We start from the raw sequence: 19702 nt of genomic DNA, 5'->3' as shown, positions 1-19702 counted from the left end.
AACATCCTGCCACCACTCACTTTAGTACCGGTCCGTGGCACGAACCGGTGCTAAAGGTTCGCCACGAACCGGTACTAATGAGAGCGGCCGGCTAGCCGTTGGAACCGGCACTAATGCACACATTAGTGCCGGCTCAAAATCAAACCGGCACTAATGTGCTTGACATTTGACCCTTTTTCTACTAGTGGATGTCTAAGTCGTTCGGTATTGTGACTAAAAACATACTCCCTCCGTCCCATAATGTAAGACATTTTTTGACACTACACTAGTGTCAAAAAACGTTTTACATTACGAGACGGAGGGAGTACTATTCGCAGGTTAACTTTTCCCTATTATATATATGAAGTCATGTAAAAAAATAAGTAAAAAAACCGAAACAGAGTTCAAAACTAAAAGAGCGAGTCAATTGCTACAAATGAGTCGGCTGATCTTACGGAAAGATCAGCCGCCTGGCCAGCCCTTCGATCAAAATGCATGTGGCCGTATAATCGCGCCGTCTTCCTCCTTGCGTCATATCCACCTACACAGCAATGCGCCACCAGAATGATACGAACCGGCGACTACAGCACTGATACTCGTACCAGCGCCGCTGACCTCGCAGCAGCAGCGTTGCAGTGACCGCTCAGCAATGGCGACGCTGCAACCCTATGGGGGACTGCAGCAGCCCTTCGATCAAAATGCATGTGGCCGTATAATCGCGTCGTCTTCCTCCTTGCTTCATATCCACCTACACAGCAATGCACCACCACAATGATACGAACCGGCGACTACAGCACTGATACTCGTACCAGAGCCGCTGACCTCGCAGCAGCAGCGTTGCAGTGACCGCTCAGCAATGGCGACGCTGCAACCCTATGGGGGACTGCAGCTCCGATCACGGTCGGTTGCATCGCTCCACCACCGGATGCTTCATCGTAGCACCGCTGACCCTGCTACGTCATGCCCTTCCATCGTACGCAACTCTGTTGCAGCAACCGATGACCATCGGCAATGCTCCATTGCAACTTCACCAAGAACGGTGTGGCATGATGGTGCTCCGTTGAAGCTTCATTGCAGCATCGATGACCCCGGCGGTGCTCCATTGCAAACTCTTTGCAGTACGATGCGACATGACAGTGCTCCGGCGCAGCTCCATTGCAGAATCCAGCGACCACCGGTGATGCTCCATTGCAACCTCAGCGGAGCACGGTGCGCGCAACGGTGCTACGTCGCCCGCCCCATGGAGCAGCTCGTGCGGCTAGCACTACGACGACCCCCATCTGCAACAGTGTTACATAGTAGCATCCCCTCGGACATCGGCGAGATGCGGGGGGTCACAGAACCACGAGCGTGTCGCGCCCTGACGCCAGTTTGCAGCACCACGAGCTCCGCCGCTCCGACGAGATCCACGGCCAGCCGACGTCGGATCAAAGCCAGAGAAGATTTGATGGGGTTTGAGAGAGGGGCGAGAGAGTGAAGAGAGATGTAGGGGAGAGCGGAGCATGGCAAAAATGAAACGAGTGGTGGGGGAATGGGAGGTTGAAGACGCATTCGTGGGTGGGAACGGGAGGTTGAACACGCGTTCGTGGGTGGGCCAGTGGAGCACGTGGCAAGCTATGAAGGAGATTTACGTGATTGAATAATCAGTCGGTTGAAACAGAGAGTTTTCCAAAAAACCAATCACCCACGGGAAAACATAGGGAGAGAAACCAGAGGAGGCCGAAGAAAATTGGGAGAGAAGGAGATGCCATGGAGGACGTGCGGCGGAATTGGGCCGCGCGATTCGGATCAAAGGACGCCTCATACTAGTCACCAGTTAACTTTTCCATATTATATAGTATATGAAGTCATGAAAAAAGAAAGTGCAAGTAAAAAAAGACCGAAACCGAGTTCAAAACTAAAAAGAAAAGACGGCGGACTCCTCTAGGCCACGGCTTAGAGGGTGAATGTTAGGAATAAAGCCGTGGCCATCACGGTGGTGACCACGTCGGGTGCGTGTGCGTGCACGCACCGGACGCGCCGGGACCGTGGCGGGGTCGCGTGTGTAGTGTGTCTGGCCATAGTCCGGCCATAGTCCGACGTGTGTGTTTGGCTAAGTGGTTAGCTAAAGTGTGGCCGTGCATGTAGCTGGCTTAGTGAGTTTGTTGGCTAGACTAGTGCGTGCGTGCGTGGAGTTAGTGGCCGGTGGCCTGATGTATTGATCGATAAGAGCCGAGTGTAGCCATGTAGCCACTGTAAAAAAGAAAAGGATTGGGGCGTTCGTGCGCCCGTGGCGGCGTTCGTGCGCCGGCCGGAAAATCTTGTGTCCACTGTTCTTCTTCTTCCACCTCCGTTCGAGTGAGAGGAGAGGTAGCTAGAGGGCTGCGGTTCCAACAACCATGTGCACCAAAAAACCCGAGACAGAGTTCAAAGCTAAGAAAAGTTTTTTTTTATAAAAAGATGAAGTTCAAAACTACAAAAAAGCCATGTGCACAGCCTCCACGGGTACTGCCTTTTTTTAGTGGGCCCGTGCCTGTTTACCTCGGCTCTGGCCTCTTTTCTTGGGCTCTTGGGCCTCTCTTTTCTTTTTTTTGGTGGGCTCTAAGGGCCTCTTTTGTGGGCTCTAAGGCCTCTTTTCTCTTTTTTTGTGGGCTCTGAGGCCTCTTTTCTCTTTTTTTTCTCGGCCTGTTGTCCCCGTGGAGGCAATGCCACAGTAGCCAACCCAGTAGATAAACTGCGCGCAGCCTCCCGCAACGAACGAGGCGGGACAATTAGAATATACAGCCGGCCGCTCTGGTCCGCATTGGCCGACTCGGCACACACGAACCCTGACTTATAATCCGGCCCACTAGAGGTTTCATCGAACAAAATAAATGATTGTTTGTTCGCTAATGCACGGTCCAGAAATCGAACGCACTCAAGACACTCCATGCCCAGCGGAGAAGTGCTTCATCATCACCATATGGCCGATACAAATACTTGTTGCCTGTGTGGAGCGGGGGATACATGGAGGCACGCTCTTCTCTCTTGCGCTCTATCAAGAAGCGTGTGGGCTCTAGCACCTGAGGAGTTGGTCGAGAAAATCATTACACACCAGGAGGAACATGCTAAAAACTGGTTATTTGCTCTACATGAAATATTAGAACCGCATGATTTCGTTCGTGTTGTGGTAACTTTATGGGCGATCTGGGCTGCACGAAGAAAAGAAAGGCGATTCATGAGGATATTTTTCAGTCTCCACATGCTACATCAGCTTTCATCAATAAGTTTCTGTCAGAGTTGGAGATAGTAAATAAAAGGGAGACGCATGCGGTACCAGGGAGAGTCATGCGGAGTGCAACATGGGTGCCGCCAATCCAAGAATGTGTCAAGATCAATGTTGACGGGGCAGTGGCCGTGAGAAGGAAGCATGGTTCTGTTGGAGCGATATGCAGAGACCAGCAGGGCAACTTTCTGGGGGCTTCAGCGATCATCTTCAAGCACATCACAGAACCTCAAACGTTGGAAGCCCTAGCTATAAGAGAAGCTCTCTCTTTGGCGGATGATCTTTATGTACGAGATATACAGGTTGCATCCGATTGCAAGGTGGTTGTCGATGAGTTGAATCATGGCAAGCTAGCTACTTATGGAGGTGTACTTCGGGAGATATCAGAACACTCTTCTAGCTTTTTATCGTGCAATATAGGTCATGAATTTAGGAGCTCAAACTATGAAGCTCACAATCTAGTGAAACATTCTCTCTCCCTTGCGGTTGGCCGCCATGTGTGGTTAGGCCATCCGGGAGATCTTCATTTCGTCCCTGTAAATATTGTGACGGGTTAATAAAGTTTCGCGAGATTGTCTCAAAAAAATCGTGACGTTTTCTAGTATGAGACCATGATGAGACAAGTTATCACCTGTTCCTGGTACTACAAGAACACGAGGATTTCCCGCGAAAAAAAACACGAGGATACTTTCTCCAAAACTCTGGACTCATGTTCATGTGCAACACCGCCCACTCGCAGCATTCCCGCCGTCGTCCACCTGCAGCCATTCGCACTTGTGAGCATCTCTAGCAGACCCCTTAAAATCGCAAAATATAAAATTAAAATATAAGTTGAAAAAAAATGCATTTGAGGGTTCATTTTAGCTACGATCGAACAACTACTATAAAATTGGGATAAAGAGCTCCTTCCTCCAGTCCGGCCGCTCCAGCCCCTTCCCCCAGCCGGCCGCGCCCCGTCGCCTTCGCCGTCCGCGCCTTGCTCTATTGCCAGCCGCGCCGGCCAAGCCGTGCCCCTTTGCCTGCCACACAGGAAGGATTCCGGCGGCCAGGCTGAGGTCATGGGAGGCCACGGCGATGTCGGGCTCGTCCAATTCGAACCGGTGGCGATCGATTGCAGCGTCTAGCGGCCTTTTTGGTGTGCGGTGATGAATTCCGGCGAATTTAGGGCAGATTCCGGCAAATTCCGCGGCGGCGTGTTTGCTCCGACAAGGTTTGACCGGTATACAGGCTCCCCTAGATTCAGCCTTCCAACCTCCAAACATAAGGGTTTTGGGTGTGCATTTTCGGCGGCCCTTAAAAAATTTACGGGTTGGACCACTTTTACGGTTTCTGTTCTGGACATTTTTTTTGATCAAAAATATAAAACGCAAAAATTATAAGGATTTGACCACTTATACGGGGTCTACTAGAGATGCTCTAAGCCATTAGCAAGCGAACAAGCTGGACATGCCGCAGCCGTAGCCATCAACTTGACAACTTCTATCGATCCAGTCATCGTAATACTTTGATTTTTTATTAGGCAAGGTAAATCTTGTTGTTTCAGCCTCGCTACATTTTGTTTGAGAGACACTTTAAAACCCTGAACTTGCCACTTGGTTTTAAACTAGAAGCGACATGCGCGCTACTGTGTTCATTTTATGGGCAAGGAGATGTTTGTTTGAGTTGTGTGTATATCTAGATGATCCATCCTGTAAATTGCTACATGTAAAATCTTTGCAAAACATCTTAGCACAACAAACATGTGCAATTCATGTCAACCGGCGCGGCAAAGCGTGCATGTCGCTTCTAGTTTAAAACCAAGTGGCAAGTTCAGGGTTTTAAAGTGTACTGTACTTTTCTCAAAACAAAATGTAGCGAGGCTGAAACCACAAGATTTACCTTGCCTAATAAAAGATCAAAGTATTACGATGACTGGATCGGTAGAAGTTGTCAAGTTGATTTTTTCGACAAAGGATGAATTTTATTGACTTAAAATGAAGCATCAAGAGGATACAAACACATTGAGCGCACACCTGGCCTCTGCATAACTAAGATACACACAGTCAACACTAACACACGCACATAAAAAGCACGCCAGCAAATAGCAAAGTCATATAAGACCAAAGCTATGCGTAGGCGAGAAAAAAAAAAGATCAGATCCACGTTCGGCAAACTACAATAATGACCATATCTGCACCAACTACCTCATGACACCACACGGACGACAAGGTTCTTCAACAGTAACGCCTTCAGGAGGGGAGCGACACTCAAGCGCCGTCGTCACCGGATCCAACCAGTTAAGGCCAAAATCTAGGTTTTCACCCTGAAGAAGCAATCCGAGCATATCCGAGCAATGCCTTCACCAAGGTAACGATGTATAAACATCGACATTGCCAGGTATAACCAACTTGGGGCAGACCTAGGCTTGGACTGGGTGCTTGAGTAGCACCACCATCGACATCATTCATGTATTGTCGTCACCACTTTTCCGCGATCCCAGTAGCTATATGCGACGTGCATCCGCTGTCGCTCTACAACCATCCCTCTGCATCAAGCCATCATCCATAGTTTGCATATCATCCCCGAAGTCAACCACCGGATCTAGAGGAAGAAACCGCCCAAGATCTTTCAATGGCCACCACATCGGGACTGCTGCCACAGGCCAAACTTTCGAGGCCACGCATCTGGCCAAGCCGTCGGCGGCGCAAGGTCTGCCTTCCCGTGCCTAGCCGCCGCGCAACAATCGGACGCCGCAACGAGGTCAACCACCACGAGCACATAACCTCTGTGTTGCATCCAGGTTTTCATGGTAGCACCGCTATTGGATCTGAGTCCAGTGGCGCCGCCACCGAGCACTTTTGGCCTGAGATCTGACCGCAACAACCGCGAGCGGGGACAAGGAAAATCCACCGCCAGATGGCCGTGCCATGCCCAGATTGCCGGCCGGCCGATGCAATCGCTTGTGCTACGGCTGCGGCTATCAAGTTGATGGCTACGGCTGCGGCATGTCCAGCTTGTTCGCTTGCTAATGGCTTAGACAAGTGCGAATGGCTGCAGGTGGACGACGGCGGGAATGTTGCGAGTGGGCGGTGTCGCACGTGGACATTTACAGGTTTATGAAGTAATAGTAAAATATGAATACAGCACATCATTTGGATTTTTCACACATTTCAAGAAATTGATACAGACCATATGGCTAAAATGTTATCCAAGTCCACAGGACACCAATATCAATGAAACTAACTAAATTAAGCATATGCATTGTCCAATATCCAGTTATTGTCTTAACTGTTTAAGTTTCTGCAACAGCAAGGTCAGTGTAGTACATACAGCTTGCCCGGTGACTGGATTATCTGCTCCAACCGTTATTGTACAATGGTTGATACTGCATCCTGTTGGGATGAAGGAAAACTAATATTTTAGCAGAATTCCACCATAGCTCCTTGTTGTTTCCTTCCCCTACATATGTTAGCATAAATGGAAAATAACACGAAACTATTATGGAAAACGTGATATCCATTCATGCACTTTAGCTGATGTGTTAATCCTGCTGATGTTTTACTTTCCAGTGAATGTGCTACACTTATGAAATAAAATGAAAGGCATTACTGTTTGGAGATTCATACTCATGAGTGAATATATTCAAGTTCTGCGGTGAGGTTGGTCACTGAACGGAGCTAAAAAAATCCATAGCAATTATGTTACGCAGCTTAAAAGCAAAATATGTCTTATTAAGTGGTATCATTAGGCACTGATCTATCAAATCATTTCGATTCCCCGACCCATAATATTCACACATAATAACAAAAACTCACAATCTTAATCAAGTGAATAATATTATTTCATCTGCGCACATGAGCTGCACAATCCTATATTGAGATCAACCCCAGATTGTTTAATACATAAAATGCCAGTTGGTATTCTTACTCTTGCAGAAGTGTAGGATGATCGAATATACACATCAGAAATTGATCGATGAGGGAATGGAGTAGATAGTTCCTAAAGCATATCAAAAGGTAAACAATACCTCTGATGGAGCAAAGTTTAAGGAATAGAGAGTACGTTGGACAACATGAATCATACAGAGCAAGCCTGTGTTCGTTCATACTTGACAAAAGACATTGTCTTCACCCATCAACTGATGATAATAATCAGAAGCAGACTCGCACATTATGTTGATCAGTTCGAGCATGAGAATGGACTTCTCCATCATGTAATGGTTTAGAAGAGTCATGGTCATGTTCCCCGTGCTACGAAAACTTCATATAAATGTCCTCAAAAGGATGGCCAATGCCCCAAAACATTATGAGAGAAAAAACAAATGGAAAAAAGGTTTCATCAACAAAAGTCTAGGCATATTTTTCAGGCACTTATACACACAAAGTGTATAATCATACACAGAGATGGGAAAAACTTAATGCTCCCTCCGATCCAAATTAATTTTCGCAACTTTAGTTAATATGGATCGGAGGGAGTAGTGTATAGTCAACCGACCCCGAATGAGTTCCAGTTTACTCAATGGGATGCCAATAACTGGACAATGACCAATGATTCAGACATCACAGCAGTGTGTGTAGGCCCGTATTTATCCAGCAACATGATCAATGATTCAGACATCTGGTAGCCAGCAATTTGACAAGCAACATAAATGTTCTTCCTAATGCTTCTGTTCTTAATTGATCAGTGATCAGTTTGCCTGGATCTTAAATTTCACCATCATTAATTCTAACTCTGCTTAATTTGAAGAGCCTGACGACGCAGATTGGCTCACGGGGTACTATTTCCTCACTCCATACTACTCGGTGGATGATTTCCATGACAGAGCCCTAGCCTTCATGAGTAGGCAAGCCTGTTTTTCACCTATGCGTGGCGATAGTTTGTTGTAGAATATGTTGTAGTAAGACATCAGCATATGTTGTAGTAAGACATCAACTTGTTGCATTATACTAGTCTCTTTTTTTGTTGCACTATACTAGTCTTTTCTTGTTTCAAAGGATTCAGCTCTGAATTGTGTGACATTGGTATGTTGCATTATGACTCAATGGAGGAAGTTGAGAGGATGGAGATAACTCCGAGGATGACTCTAATACGGTCGATGAACTTGAAGAGGACAAAGATGACTCGGGCGATGGAAGTGATTCAGAAGTGTGCTAGAATGTCACACATGTCTGCTTTGCGTGTCAGCCAACTATCCCTATCCACCCCATGTCACCTTCTTCACTTTCACTTTCGTTGCTTTTATCGTGTTGCTCTTTTTGATAAAAAAAAAAACAATTCTGGCTTGCGTTATCAGATACAGCCAGATAACCGGGTAACTGAACTCCCAAACAGAAATGATACTAGGAAAAAGGGATAGATTACAACCAAGACCACATGCCTCAGAATTCTTACTGAAGCCGCAACCAAACTCGTCGTCATTGCAAAGACTTGTAGAGGAACCAACCTCGTTGAATCTCCAAAATAATAGACCGTCACGTACAACTTTGCCATCGTGTTTTAAGAGTGCTCCCTTGTATTTTCTCGGGTAAGGAAAACAGAGATTACTGGTAATGGTTCAAGCACATTGATCACCAATCTTGAGCTAGTTGAGGCCACAACTAGTTGGTATTGAAAGCTTCTCACTCGGCAGCGGCTACAGTTTCTAAGTGCCACAAGGGCATAGTCGCATAGAGATCGTTGGCGAACATATTTGTCCTTTTTTGTAAAAGACAGGTGAAATGTTATACTTATATCGCCTACAAATAATTTCTCTAGAAGGAATTCGACGTAGCCCGGATTACATTTCTACTTTTCGCCTTCACCCTCACATTCTGAACCCACCAACAGTTCATAGAGGAACAGGCCGAATAGATCAACACAGGTGGAGATCTGTCAGTTCATAGAGGAACATGCCAAATGTTCAAAGCAGGATTTGTTCATGATTTTCCTTCTGTATCCCTGTTTTATTCAACGCAAATATTTACATTCTTTTATTACTCCTGATAGCATCAGCCACACTCCCAAACTGTAAAATATGTACACCTGAACACACGCAAGTAACTACCCACTGTTACTGAAAACACACAACACAGAAGTGATCACACATCACCTTACTACCAGCACCTTCTGATTATGAACAAGGGAACTACTAAAAAGCCAGCACACCCCACCTTCACCTAAACTCTGTACCCTAGGCAAGCTCATCGACGCGCCAGGAGCATCGCAAGCTGTACTATGTGCAGAAGCCAGTGGCCATCAGAAAAGACACCACCTGATCATTGCTGGGGGGTTCATTCATCATCGACACGGCAGGATAGGATCTCGGGTTTCTTCAGCCAGTATTGCGCAAGCCTCTGCCGCGCATACTCCATGTAGTCGAAGTCGATATCATTGACGTGTTCCTGCACGCAAGACGTAAGTTTCGATTAGATCGAATGGAAATGGTGTTCATGGTCAGTGGAGAGGAACAGTGACAGAGATCATGCAAATGAGCCCACCGAAATTATTCCCCAGAGGCCCCAGACGAGATGGCTAGCGAGTGTGTACTTCTCAATGTTATTCATCAGATCCTTGATCTTTTCTGCATCAGGTTCCTCACCTTCAACAGATGGCGCAATCAAGCAATGGTGTGAAACAAATAGCTCTAGAAAATCTGCATCTGTGGAACGAGAGGTTAATGACAAGGTTTATGCTTACCTGAAGAGCTCAGGTAGGTCTGCACAAACCTCTTCCGTTCATCGAGATCTGTTGCAGCAGGAGTAGTAAGCGACGGTAAATAAACAGTGCAAGTTGATCAAGGAACCTAAAGATGGAAATTAACTGTGCGCAAAAAGCAGTAGCACAGCCAAGCAAAATACCTGGATATTTTGTGTAGTCCAGTATATGAGGCTCTTCTGAATGGTAGTCCGCAGCCATCTCGCAGAAATGGTTTGAGATATCAAAAGCAATTGGATTAAAGCTTGCATACTCGTAGTCCTGCAAAGGTGTGAAGAGAGACAGTAAGACGGGGACAATATATTTCAACCTTTGCTAGGCTACAAATGGATAGTTTTAGTATCCAAATGAGATGGTTAATTGCAACACAAACCAAAGTTTCAAGTTCAGAAATAGGCATGGCGGTCAGAATAACATGGAGGTTATTATATGGAAATAAAGAATCAATCCTTCCTTGATATAGTGTGTGTTGTCTGAGAAACAGAAATTTACTTCTGTTTGGTAGTACCAGCAAGGGCAGCACAATGACACCGCAACCTGACGAATGAACATAACTAAATGACTAAAACATACGCCTGGTTGCAATAACTTACAATGATGGTCAGTGCTTTGGTCTCTTCATCAATCATGATATTGCCATACTGGAGATCATTGTGGCAAAATCCTATGCACTGGTCTTCCCCTGAAAATTCACTCTCCAATGCATTGATCTCCTTCTCCAGGTTATCCAAACGGAACTCTTTGGCTTCATCAGAGGGGCAGACGCTCTTGGCAGTTTTGAGCCAGTTCCTAGGAAAGATGAAGGTATTTATTGTCCAGTTAGTACCTAACTGATGATATGTTTAGTTCTAGAACTTGTGTAAATACTAAGATAACTGAATAAATGAGATTAAAGAAAGATAATTGTGCAACTGAAGATTCAGCCATACCTCAATCTATCCCACATGAGGACACGTTTTGGACCTGGCATGTCAAGGTGGTGGAACTCCCTCAATTTGGATGCTATAATAGCTGCAATCTCTGGATCACGCAGGTCAACAGCTGAAAGTGTCTGACAGGAATATTTTCATCAGTTTTTTCTGTATATTTCTTCATTCTGCTAACATATCTCCTGTCAAAGCAAATCTGGTGTCTTAATGCAACATATATCCTGCACGTTTCTGTTTCATTTAAAACAAATAAAGGAAGCGGAATATGATTCCGTTGAAGAATGATGGGAACTAATGGTGAATAAAGAGTGATATTCCCACCCTGAATAATCCTTCTAAACTAATCGCCTCCTTTTAAGATACTTTATTTTGAAGATTATTCCATCCATGTCATGTCACAGTACTCATCTATCCTGCTTAGTACAAGTCAATCATCTTCTTGTCCCTCATTTATTCAAAAGATATTTTCAGTTGGACATTTTGACTTAGTCATGTCGAGTAATTCAGCTGGTACATAGCTAATTATATACACTAAAATGACCCTCCACAATACACAGTACATCGACATATGATAAATTGAAGTGTTGAATTAGAAAACAAATTACAGTACAGCTATTGGATATCTTCAAGAAGCAGAAGTTTCCAATAATGACAACACCACAGAAACAATACGTCCACTACTACCTCCGTTCCTAAATATATGATATTTGGGCAGTTCAATTCCGCTAAAAAAAGATGGGAACTAATGGTGAATAAAGGGTGATATTCCCACCCTAAATAATCCTTCTAAACTAATAGCCTCCTTTTAAGCCTTTTGTTTTGAATATGATTCCACTCCATGTCATGTCACATTTAGCTACTCATCTATCCTGCCTAGTCCAAGCCATCTTCTCACTCATATTTTCAGAAGACATTTTCAGTTGGACATTTTGACTTAGTCATGTCAGTAATTCAGCTGATCCATAGCTAATTATATGCACCAAAAATGACGATCTACAGTCCGTCGTACATTGAAATATGATAAATTTGAAGTGTTGAATTAGAAAGCAAATTATAGTACAGGTATTGGATATCTTCAAGAAGCAGAAATGTCCAATAATGACAACAGCAAGGAAATAATAAAACTATTAGATAATATCTTCAGGAATCAGAAGTGTCCAATAATGACAACAGCACGGAAATAATACAACTACTAGATAATATCTTCAAGAATCAGAAGTGTCCAATAATGACAATAGCATGGAAATAATACAACCACTAGATAATATCTTCAAGAATCAGAAGTATCCAATAATGAGAAATTTGAAGTGTTAAATCAGAAATAAGTTTACAGAACAGCTATTAGATATCTTCAAGCAGCATAAGTATCCAATAATGACAAGTTGACAACAACATGGAAATAATACAACTGTTCTAGATATCCTTTTTAATGAGAAAACTGTACTTAGATATCTTGAAGGAGCAGAAATGTCAAACGATGACAACAACCAAAGTAGCCTGATAAGTTAGAGCCAAATACATTTACAAGTTAGTACATATGATTTCTGCCACGCAAGTCTCACAAGCAACCAAAAAAACAATTGAAAGTACAGCACGCATGTACAGTGATATGCAATTTAGTCAACAACGAGATAACATAAACAATGTTAACCTCTATTGAATTGGCCATTCACCGACGACTTGAAGAACATCTTGGATAAGTTTCTAAGGGTCAAACGTTGAAATTGCAGGTAATAATGCAATCCGCACCGTCGGTGGATGAAGAATTATGGCGCCTCAATACAGTAAACAATTCATCGCTATCTGCTAGTACTATGCGTGATAACATTATATCAGGGGGGCTAAATGGTGTAAATAACAGAACAAATTTCTTCATCCTTATCCCTCCAAATGTAACCAAAATGCGTAGATAAAGTTTCCTTTGGGAAAGGAATCGGGAAAGGTCGATAGCCTGGCAAATAACGGAGGACGTTTCCTCTGAAAAGAACGGAGGGCGTGAGAAACAAGAGCGGCCCTCGGAGAGGACGGCAGGATCGATCGAACGGGCCAAGAAACGGAACGAGACGAACAGAAGAAAAAAAAACAATAAAGCGATGGATTGGAGGGAAGGCGCACCCTGGCGTGGATGAACTCCTCGACGCGGCCGGTAGGGAAGCGGCCGAGGAGGCGCGGGCCGTGGCCGTGGCGGGACATGCACTCGAACGTGCGCACCTCGTCCTCCCGGTCGAAGAAGACCTCCACGCCCTCCCCGTACACCCGCATCAGCACCTTCCGGTACTCGCCCTCCCCCTTCTCCTCGCCGCCGCCGGTGAGCCAGCGCACCTGGTACACCTCGTTGGTCATGGCGCCCTTGAGCGGCACCACCTCCAGCGCGCGGCAGTCGGCCACGTCCGCCCACTCCGCCGCCAGCTCGTGCAGCAGCCCCCGCGCCTCCTTCGGGAGCCCCGCCGGCGCCGGCGCCGCCACCGCCGCCGTCTCCGCCAGGCTCTGGCCCTCGATCGCCACCATATCCACCCTCGGGCGCAAGGAATCTTCCGTCCTCGTCCGGAAATGGGAGTGAGGGATCCGCGTGCTCCGGGCGCGCGCGCGTGTGGTTCTCGGCTTCCACGGGGATCCAGGAGGGCCCCCGCGTATAAGTAGACGGTTCGTTTTGCCCGCGGCGCTTTTGCAGATTCGCCCTCCACAGATGGGCACCGTTCTCAAGAGGTCCCCTCTCCTCTTTGTCCACCAGTGAACAACCAGTCAAACTCAGATCCCGTTTTCTTTTCTCTATATGGAAAAAAGAAAATGATTCTGCTTTTTCATTTACAAGAAAGCAACGTGACATTGTGGAATCTTATTCATGCAGTGTATATTGCCAAATTTGCATCCACCACGCTTGATTCGCGTAGAAATTGGTATGGAGACGTCACTCGTGCCCGTCCTTCCATCAACATAACAAGACCGGTCGAAAGAGAACTACAACATCGCGTGCTTGTAGCCGTCTCTAGATGGTCCATGGATCTGACTGTATTTTTTTTAGTGTTCGTTGTACTACCACGAATGATTACGAATAAAACCTAAGTTTCTTCAAAACCATTTACCAAGATCATAACCCATTTGTAAGAGTAGAGGAACTTTACTATTAGCCCCACCGACCGATCAAGGCGGACATGTGTATGAGTGTTTGGTAAATTTGGTTTCTTTTCACATGCGGTAACAATTATCGTATTGTCAAAGATCGAAGATTACATCGATCAAACATCTCTCACCATGGAGAAGTTTCTTTAGCGTCGAGGAAAACAGTTAAGAGGTCTCACATCACATGTGTCCCATCATTCATTGATTTGAATGTATACCCTGTCTAAGATTCTCAATTGACAGGTCCCCAACCAAGTAAGATTCCCGTCTCTATGTACCAGTTGTGCCATGATGCGACTACCTAACATTTATCCTTCTGCGGCAATTTTTCTCATAACCAGAGGATGTCCACGCGAAAACACCGGTCCTTGCTGTCATCTGGTCCCACTTTGGTGGTGCCTACAGGCTGACAGCCTGCCAAGCACATGGTGCTACAAGGTACTGCCACCTAGGGAGGGACCCCATGTGGGCTCTAATGAGATTATCGACGAGCTTGAGGCCTGTTTTGGCCCAGGAGATAACTAGGAGTACTGTACAACTGTAGGTAGGCCCATTCCTTTGGGCTCGCGGTTCATCAAGATATAGAAAAGCAATAACTGGGTTCTACTTTAGAATAAACCTTATCTGAAAAAAAAAACTTTAGAATAAACCACAAGCTAACTGATCTGAATTGTAAAACAGATAAAGGGAACTGAAACTGGGACAAAGAGCGCACGCAATTAGAACAAGAACTGAAAATCAACAGATAAAAATATCACGCATTTCGCTCCATTAGTAACTTAAGGAACAGACAGAAACATCACGCATTCTGCTCCTTCCCCGTGCCTGCCATGCTGAAATACATGTTCCATTCGCAGTTCATACATCCAGAAAAGATCGAATCTGCAAATGCAGGATAGTTTAAACTGAGCAAGCTGCTCATTCCGTATCATATACGGCTCAGGCTGACTACTGGACAGTAAACAGGCAGGTAGCTGTGGTGTCAAACACAAACCTGGAAGCCTTGCTGCTGTAGAATATCAGCAGTCAGCTTCGGAATCGACGTGCTGGAAATTCAGATTTTTTTACACTTGTTGCCTTGTGAGACTGTCCTCTGAAAGTAGACTCTGTCTTCAATCACCCACCAGCTTTGCCTTGACAGACTCTTGCAGTAGGAGCAAAAAACCCACTCTCACAATCCGGTGCTCTCCCCTGTGTCATGTAACAGCTTCTGACAGCAGCTTGATGTACTAGTGCTCACTCCCCTGCCTCGCCTACATGAGGATGAACACAGCTACCGAAAGGACCAAGGACGCGGCCAAAACTCTCAGCGGCACCACCCTTTCCGAAGCGCTCAGAATCTGCACCGGGAACACGCATCCTCCCTGAGAAGCATTCGCCGTCACGATCTTCGCGAGGCCTCCGAAAGAGCACGCCCTGACGTCCTGATCCATGGTCTGGAAGTACATGTTGAACGCGTACGATATGTTGCCGTCATGGCTGAGGCCGTTGCACGAGCACCCGTACCCCAGCGCCGTGCAGTCCGCGTTCGAGCACGCGTAGTTCACGGAGGCCGGCAGCTCCCTGTACCTATCCTTCAAGTCCTTGTCGAACACGCACCACTGGGATGGCAGGTACTGCACCCCTTCCACCCCGAGCAGGTACCTGTCCTGGCCATTCCCACTGAGGTCCATGGGGAACTTTGGCTTTCCGTCGTAGGTGAAGAGTCCCCAGTGGCGCTCGAAGCGCCCGGGCAGCACGCTCTTCTGGTTCTCGTCGATCAGCGCGAACAGGTAGGCGTCCATGCGACCGGGCCTCAGAGGCGTCCCGACATTTTTGGCCATCTTCTTCAGAAAACCGTCGTAGAACTTCTGTGCATACTTGACGTTGGCGCGCTTGTCGCCGTCTGTTGGCCAGCCGATCTCGCCGACTATGATCTTCATGTCGGGCACGCCGGCTTTCCTTAGTGACCAAACAAGGGTGTCGAAGTTGGCGTCGAACACGTTGGTGTATACCAACCCTTTGTCAAAGACTGGCTTGCTACCACCATCAAAGAAGGAGAAGTTCAGCGGGAAGTTTGCGTTCTGGTAGAGGCTCAGATACGGGTAGATGTTGACGACGAAAGGTGCATCATTCCTATGGAGGAAATTGACAATGGAAACCATGAGGGTGTTGATATCCTTGCGGAAACTCCCAGCAGATGGCACTGGTGTTTTCTCTGGCGAGTTGTAGACGTCAGCGTTCAGGGGAACAACAGCCTTGACCATTACGCCAGCCTCATCTAGAGCTCTTTGCATGTTCTTGAGCGCAGGAAAGGTAATGTTGATGAAGCTGCCATTGTAGCTCTTCAGAAATGGTTCATTGCCAACAGCCACATACCTAAACAAAACCAATGAATGTAACCGGAGTGTCACAAAAGAACTAAGATGAAAAGTTGCAAATAAGTAGGTGAAATTAATAAAAAAATATGCACAACATGTTCATCGAACCCATCTAAATATTTCAGACATACACTGTTAAGTCATGAGCCATTGAGCAACTGAACACGACAGTGACTATTCACAAGTCACGACGCATATGACATTCTGGCCTAGTGCAAAAGATACAAAGATTTGTCTAGTTTTGTTAAGCATCATCTTAGAGGAAAATACAAAAGGCTGCAGTAGAGATGTACTAAGACACTACTAGTATAGCACACATGAGAACATTGTGACAGTGATATTTGCAAAGCTCACTAGCTCAGCATGAGTGCATGACGGCTGCAGCTTCACCAAAAGCACTACATGTTTTGTCACTACATGTTTTGTCACTACAAAACTAACTATAATCTTAACTTTTAAAGTCACTGAATTCTAGAAATACTCCAGCAGTACCAAATTATGGTGCAACCTAGCTAATCCCTAGCTGTTACTCCATGCCATCACCAACAAAACACATGCAAGCTATCATAGTAAAATTTCTCACGCATATGGAGGATGTAATAAACAGTAAAAAACATGTAATACTCCATTCTGACTATCGCTGGTAATCTACAATTACAAACGTTTGAATGATATGGCACTTGATCAGCCCAGTCCAGTGTTTGCTCATTCCACATTTTGAATAATCTTTCACAACGATCTAGTGGTGTCAATATACATACACTGAAGCACATAAGCAGCGTAAGCACAGGAAGCACTAGATATACCCTCCCAGTGTCCAGATTTACAATGTCATGTCTTATGGGCTATGGCTGATAGACGCTGCTTCAAGCACATAGTATACTTGATCCAGCATGTCGAACCATATACGCACTATCTTACATGACAAATCAGCATAGAGAGCATTGCACGATCAAAACAAATAAATAAAAACTTGGTAGCGAAACATATAGTGAGAATTGCCATCTACCAGTCCTATGTGGCTGAACCTACATGCGCAGCTTTTTTGGGCCATCGTCAACTAATTAACACCCTCTGTGACGGTGAACTAGCATAGGCATAAGCTGCACTACAACTTGTTCATGCCGCCTCTCTGAACTATAAAACTCTGCACTAGTACTTGGCATGGTGTCAGACTTTCTACATAAGTACATGACCCGTACCGTATGAGGAGTAGTTATCTCGATTGTGCAGTCACGAACATACAGAGCATTGCATGATCAAAACAAATAAATAAAAACACGGTAGAAAAACATATAGATAGAGTTGCCATCCACCAGTCCCATGTCACTGAACCAACATGCACAGCATCTTTGCCATCATCAACGGACTAACACCCTCTGTGACTGTGAACAACCATAGGGCATAAGCTGCACTACAACTTCTTCATGCTGCCTGTCTGAACTATCAAGTACTGCACTGGTACTCAACGCGGCATCGGGCTTTCTACATAAGTGCATCACACTAGATTGTGCAGTCACGAACAGATAATGGACTTGCCTTCACAGTTAACACATATCTCCAAAAGGGGCCTGAATCCAGCAACAACCAGCACAAGCATCGCATCAATTCCGCATGAACCAAAACACACAACACATATCCAAATCGAGCGCCTCGCAATCCCCACTACACGCAACTCTGGCCATGCCCTAGGGCGACATTCCGTCAAACATTTCCTATGCGCGCGAACGAACCAGATATATACACACATTTCGGACACGCTCAGAGGCACGGACACGCAACTCCACCGACCGAAATTCGCTCCACGAGCATGCGCGCGCGACGCGTCCACCGAGCAGGCCGGGCACGCCACGGACGGGGAGCGCGCGCGTGAGGCAACTAAGACAAGGGGGAGGCGGCGCTGGAAGGGTGCGTACCTGACGTCGACGCCGGCGTCGAGGTTGCGGGTGACGTTGTCGCGGACCCAGTCGCGGGCGCGGCGGGGGTCGCGGGCGACGGCGGCGAGGTGGTCGTTGGGGACGGCGAGCATGGCCTGGATGCCGGAGCCGGCGAGCGCGGAGACGGTCCAGGGGTCGGCGTCGAACAGCTTGACCCGGTCGACGCCGTTGGCCGACAGCATGCGGACCACCGCCGCCGGGTGCATCGGGTGCGACATCATCGTGCCCCAGTTCACCCCCACGCCCGACGCCGCCGCGGCGGGGCCAGGGAGCGCGGCCGCGGCCATGACGACCGCCACGATCATGGCGGCGGCGGCGGCGGCGGCCATGGGAGGAGGGTTAGGGTGCTTGGGGGGTTGGGGTTGGGGTTGTGGCGGTGGCGGTGGTGGGGGATGGGGGGAAGCGGAGGTGGTGTGAGTGCTGGGGTTTTATGGGGCGCGTTGGCGGAGGAGGCGAGGGACAGCTGGAGATTTCTTCGCTGGGGCTTGTGCTACAGTAGGAAGGAAGGAAGGGAGGGAGGGGCCGGAGGTGGTGGTGTGAGTGCTGGATTTCTACGCTGGCTCGCTGGCAATTGGGTCCCGCCAATGGAGCTTGACAGCATATCACCATCCGCCCCTCCGTGTAGCATCGTGAGCTTTCTTTTTGAAAATTATTACGGTGGGCCACTATTTCTTACTCGGCTTATTAAAAGTACTCCCTTCATTTCAAATTAATTGAAGATTTAGGACTTCTCTAAGTAAAACTTCGCTAAGTTTAACCAAGTCTATGTAAAAATGTACCAGCATCTACAAAACTAAATTTACTTCGTTAGATTCGTTATGAAATGAATTTTCATATTATATATATTTGATATCATAGATATTTATGGATTTTTTATAGACATGGTCAAAATTAGAAGTGTTTGAGTTACAAAAGGTCTAGAACTTCTATTTCCTACTTGTCTAAGAAATGCAAACCAAAAATACAATATGACTGCTAAGTGTCATTTTTAATATGCCAACTATTGTTGCACAAATAATCTGCCTCCTTCTAGTCTTTGCACTCGACACATTTAGCTCTTTCCTCCCCCATCCCCCATCTCCGTCCTCTTCTTCAGTTCTTCACCCTCATCCTTTTACCGCCACTAACCTTTTTTGCATCCATTGTTGCCTCCGCTACCAATGTTGGTTTAGGGGACGAGCGCTCGAGTAAGGTTCATCTCTACGTATGGGGTGCGCCATATTACCCATCCCGTTCATTAACCTTGAAGATGTCCGTGGTTGTTATCTTGTTGATCATCAGCGAGGTTAGCCTCGTCGTCCCCCTTCCTCCCCGCCCATTCTCTCAGATCCGACAATATTTTTAATGTTCCCCAAATGAAAAGATGTTCAGAAAACAGTTTTCTATTTTAGAACAAATGAAAGTTTTCATTTTCGTCATAGATATATGACAGCATGCCATGGGAAAGATGAGTCATTAGCT

General features: G+C 46.4%; 2 protein-coding genes across 3 annotated transcripts; both read right to left on the bottom strand.

Moving 5' to 3' along the window:
* Positions 1-9112: 9112 nt before the first annotated feature.
* Positions 9113-13441, bottom strand: LOC109744011 (probable choline kinase 2). Its single transcript, XM_020303107.4, has 7 exons — positions 12940-13441; positions 10825-10946; positions 10489-10684; positions 10039-10156; positions 9878-9925; positions 9679-9779; positions 9113-9582 (listed from the first exon to the last, which is right to left on the bottom strand). Exons 1-7 carry the CDS (start codon positions 13330-13332, stop codon positions 9472-9474), a joined length of 1089 nt encoding a protein of 362 aa, XP_020158696.1. The 5' UTR covers positions 13333-13441; the 3' UTR covers positions 9113-9471.
* A 1222-nt stretch (positions 13442-14663) lies between these two features.
* Positions 14664-18611, bottom strand: LOC109744010 (glucan endo-1,3-beta-glucosidase 8-like). Of its 2 annotated transcripts, XR_006664238.2 has the most exons (3): positions 18221-18611; positions 14939-16302; positions 14664-14826 (listed from the first exon to the last, which is right to left on the bottom strand). XR_006664238.2 is itself a non-coding variant. In XM_020303104.4 (2 exons), exons 1-2 carry the CDS (start codon positions 18568-18570, stop codon positions 15198-15200), a joined length of 1455 nt encoding a protein of 484 aa, XP_020158693.1. In that variant the 5' UTR covers positions 18571-18611; the 3' UTR covers positions 14664-15197. The 2 variants fall into 2 exon arrangements, 1 of the variants encoding a protein (XP_020158693.1); XM_020303104.4 differs by having other exon boundaries at positions 14664-16302.
* Between the last annotated feature and the right edge of the window lie 1091 nt (positions 18612-19702).

This window comes from Aegilops tauschii, chromosome 1 (assembly GCF_002575655.3).
Source record: "Aegilops tauschii subsp. strangulata cultivar AL8/78 chromosome 1, Aet v6.0, whole genome shotgun sequence".
Lineage (NCBI taxonomy): Eukaryota > Viridiplantae > Streptophyta > Magnoliopsida > Poales > Poaceae > Aegilops > Aegilops tauschii.
Note: the sequence above shows the minus strand (reverse complement) of the source record. Positions and strands in the feature narration are given on the sequence as shown.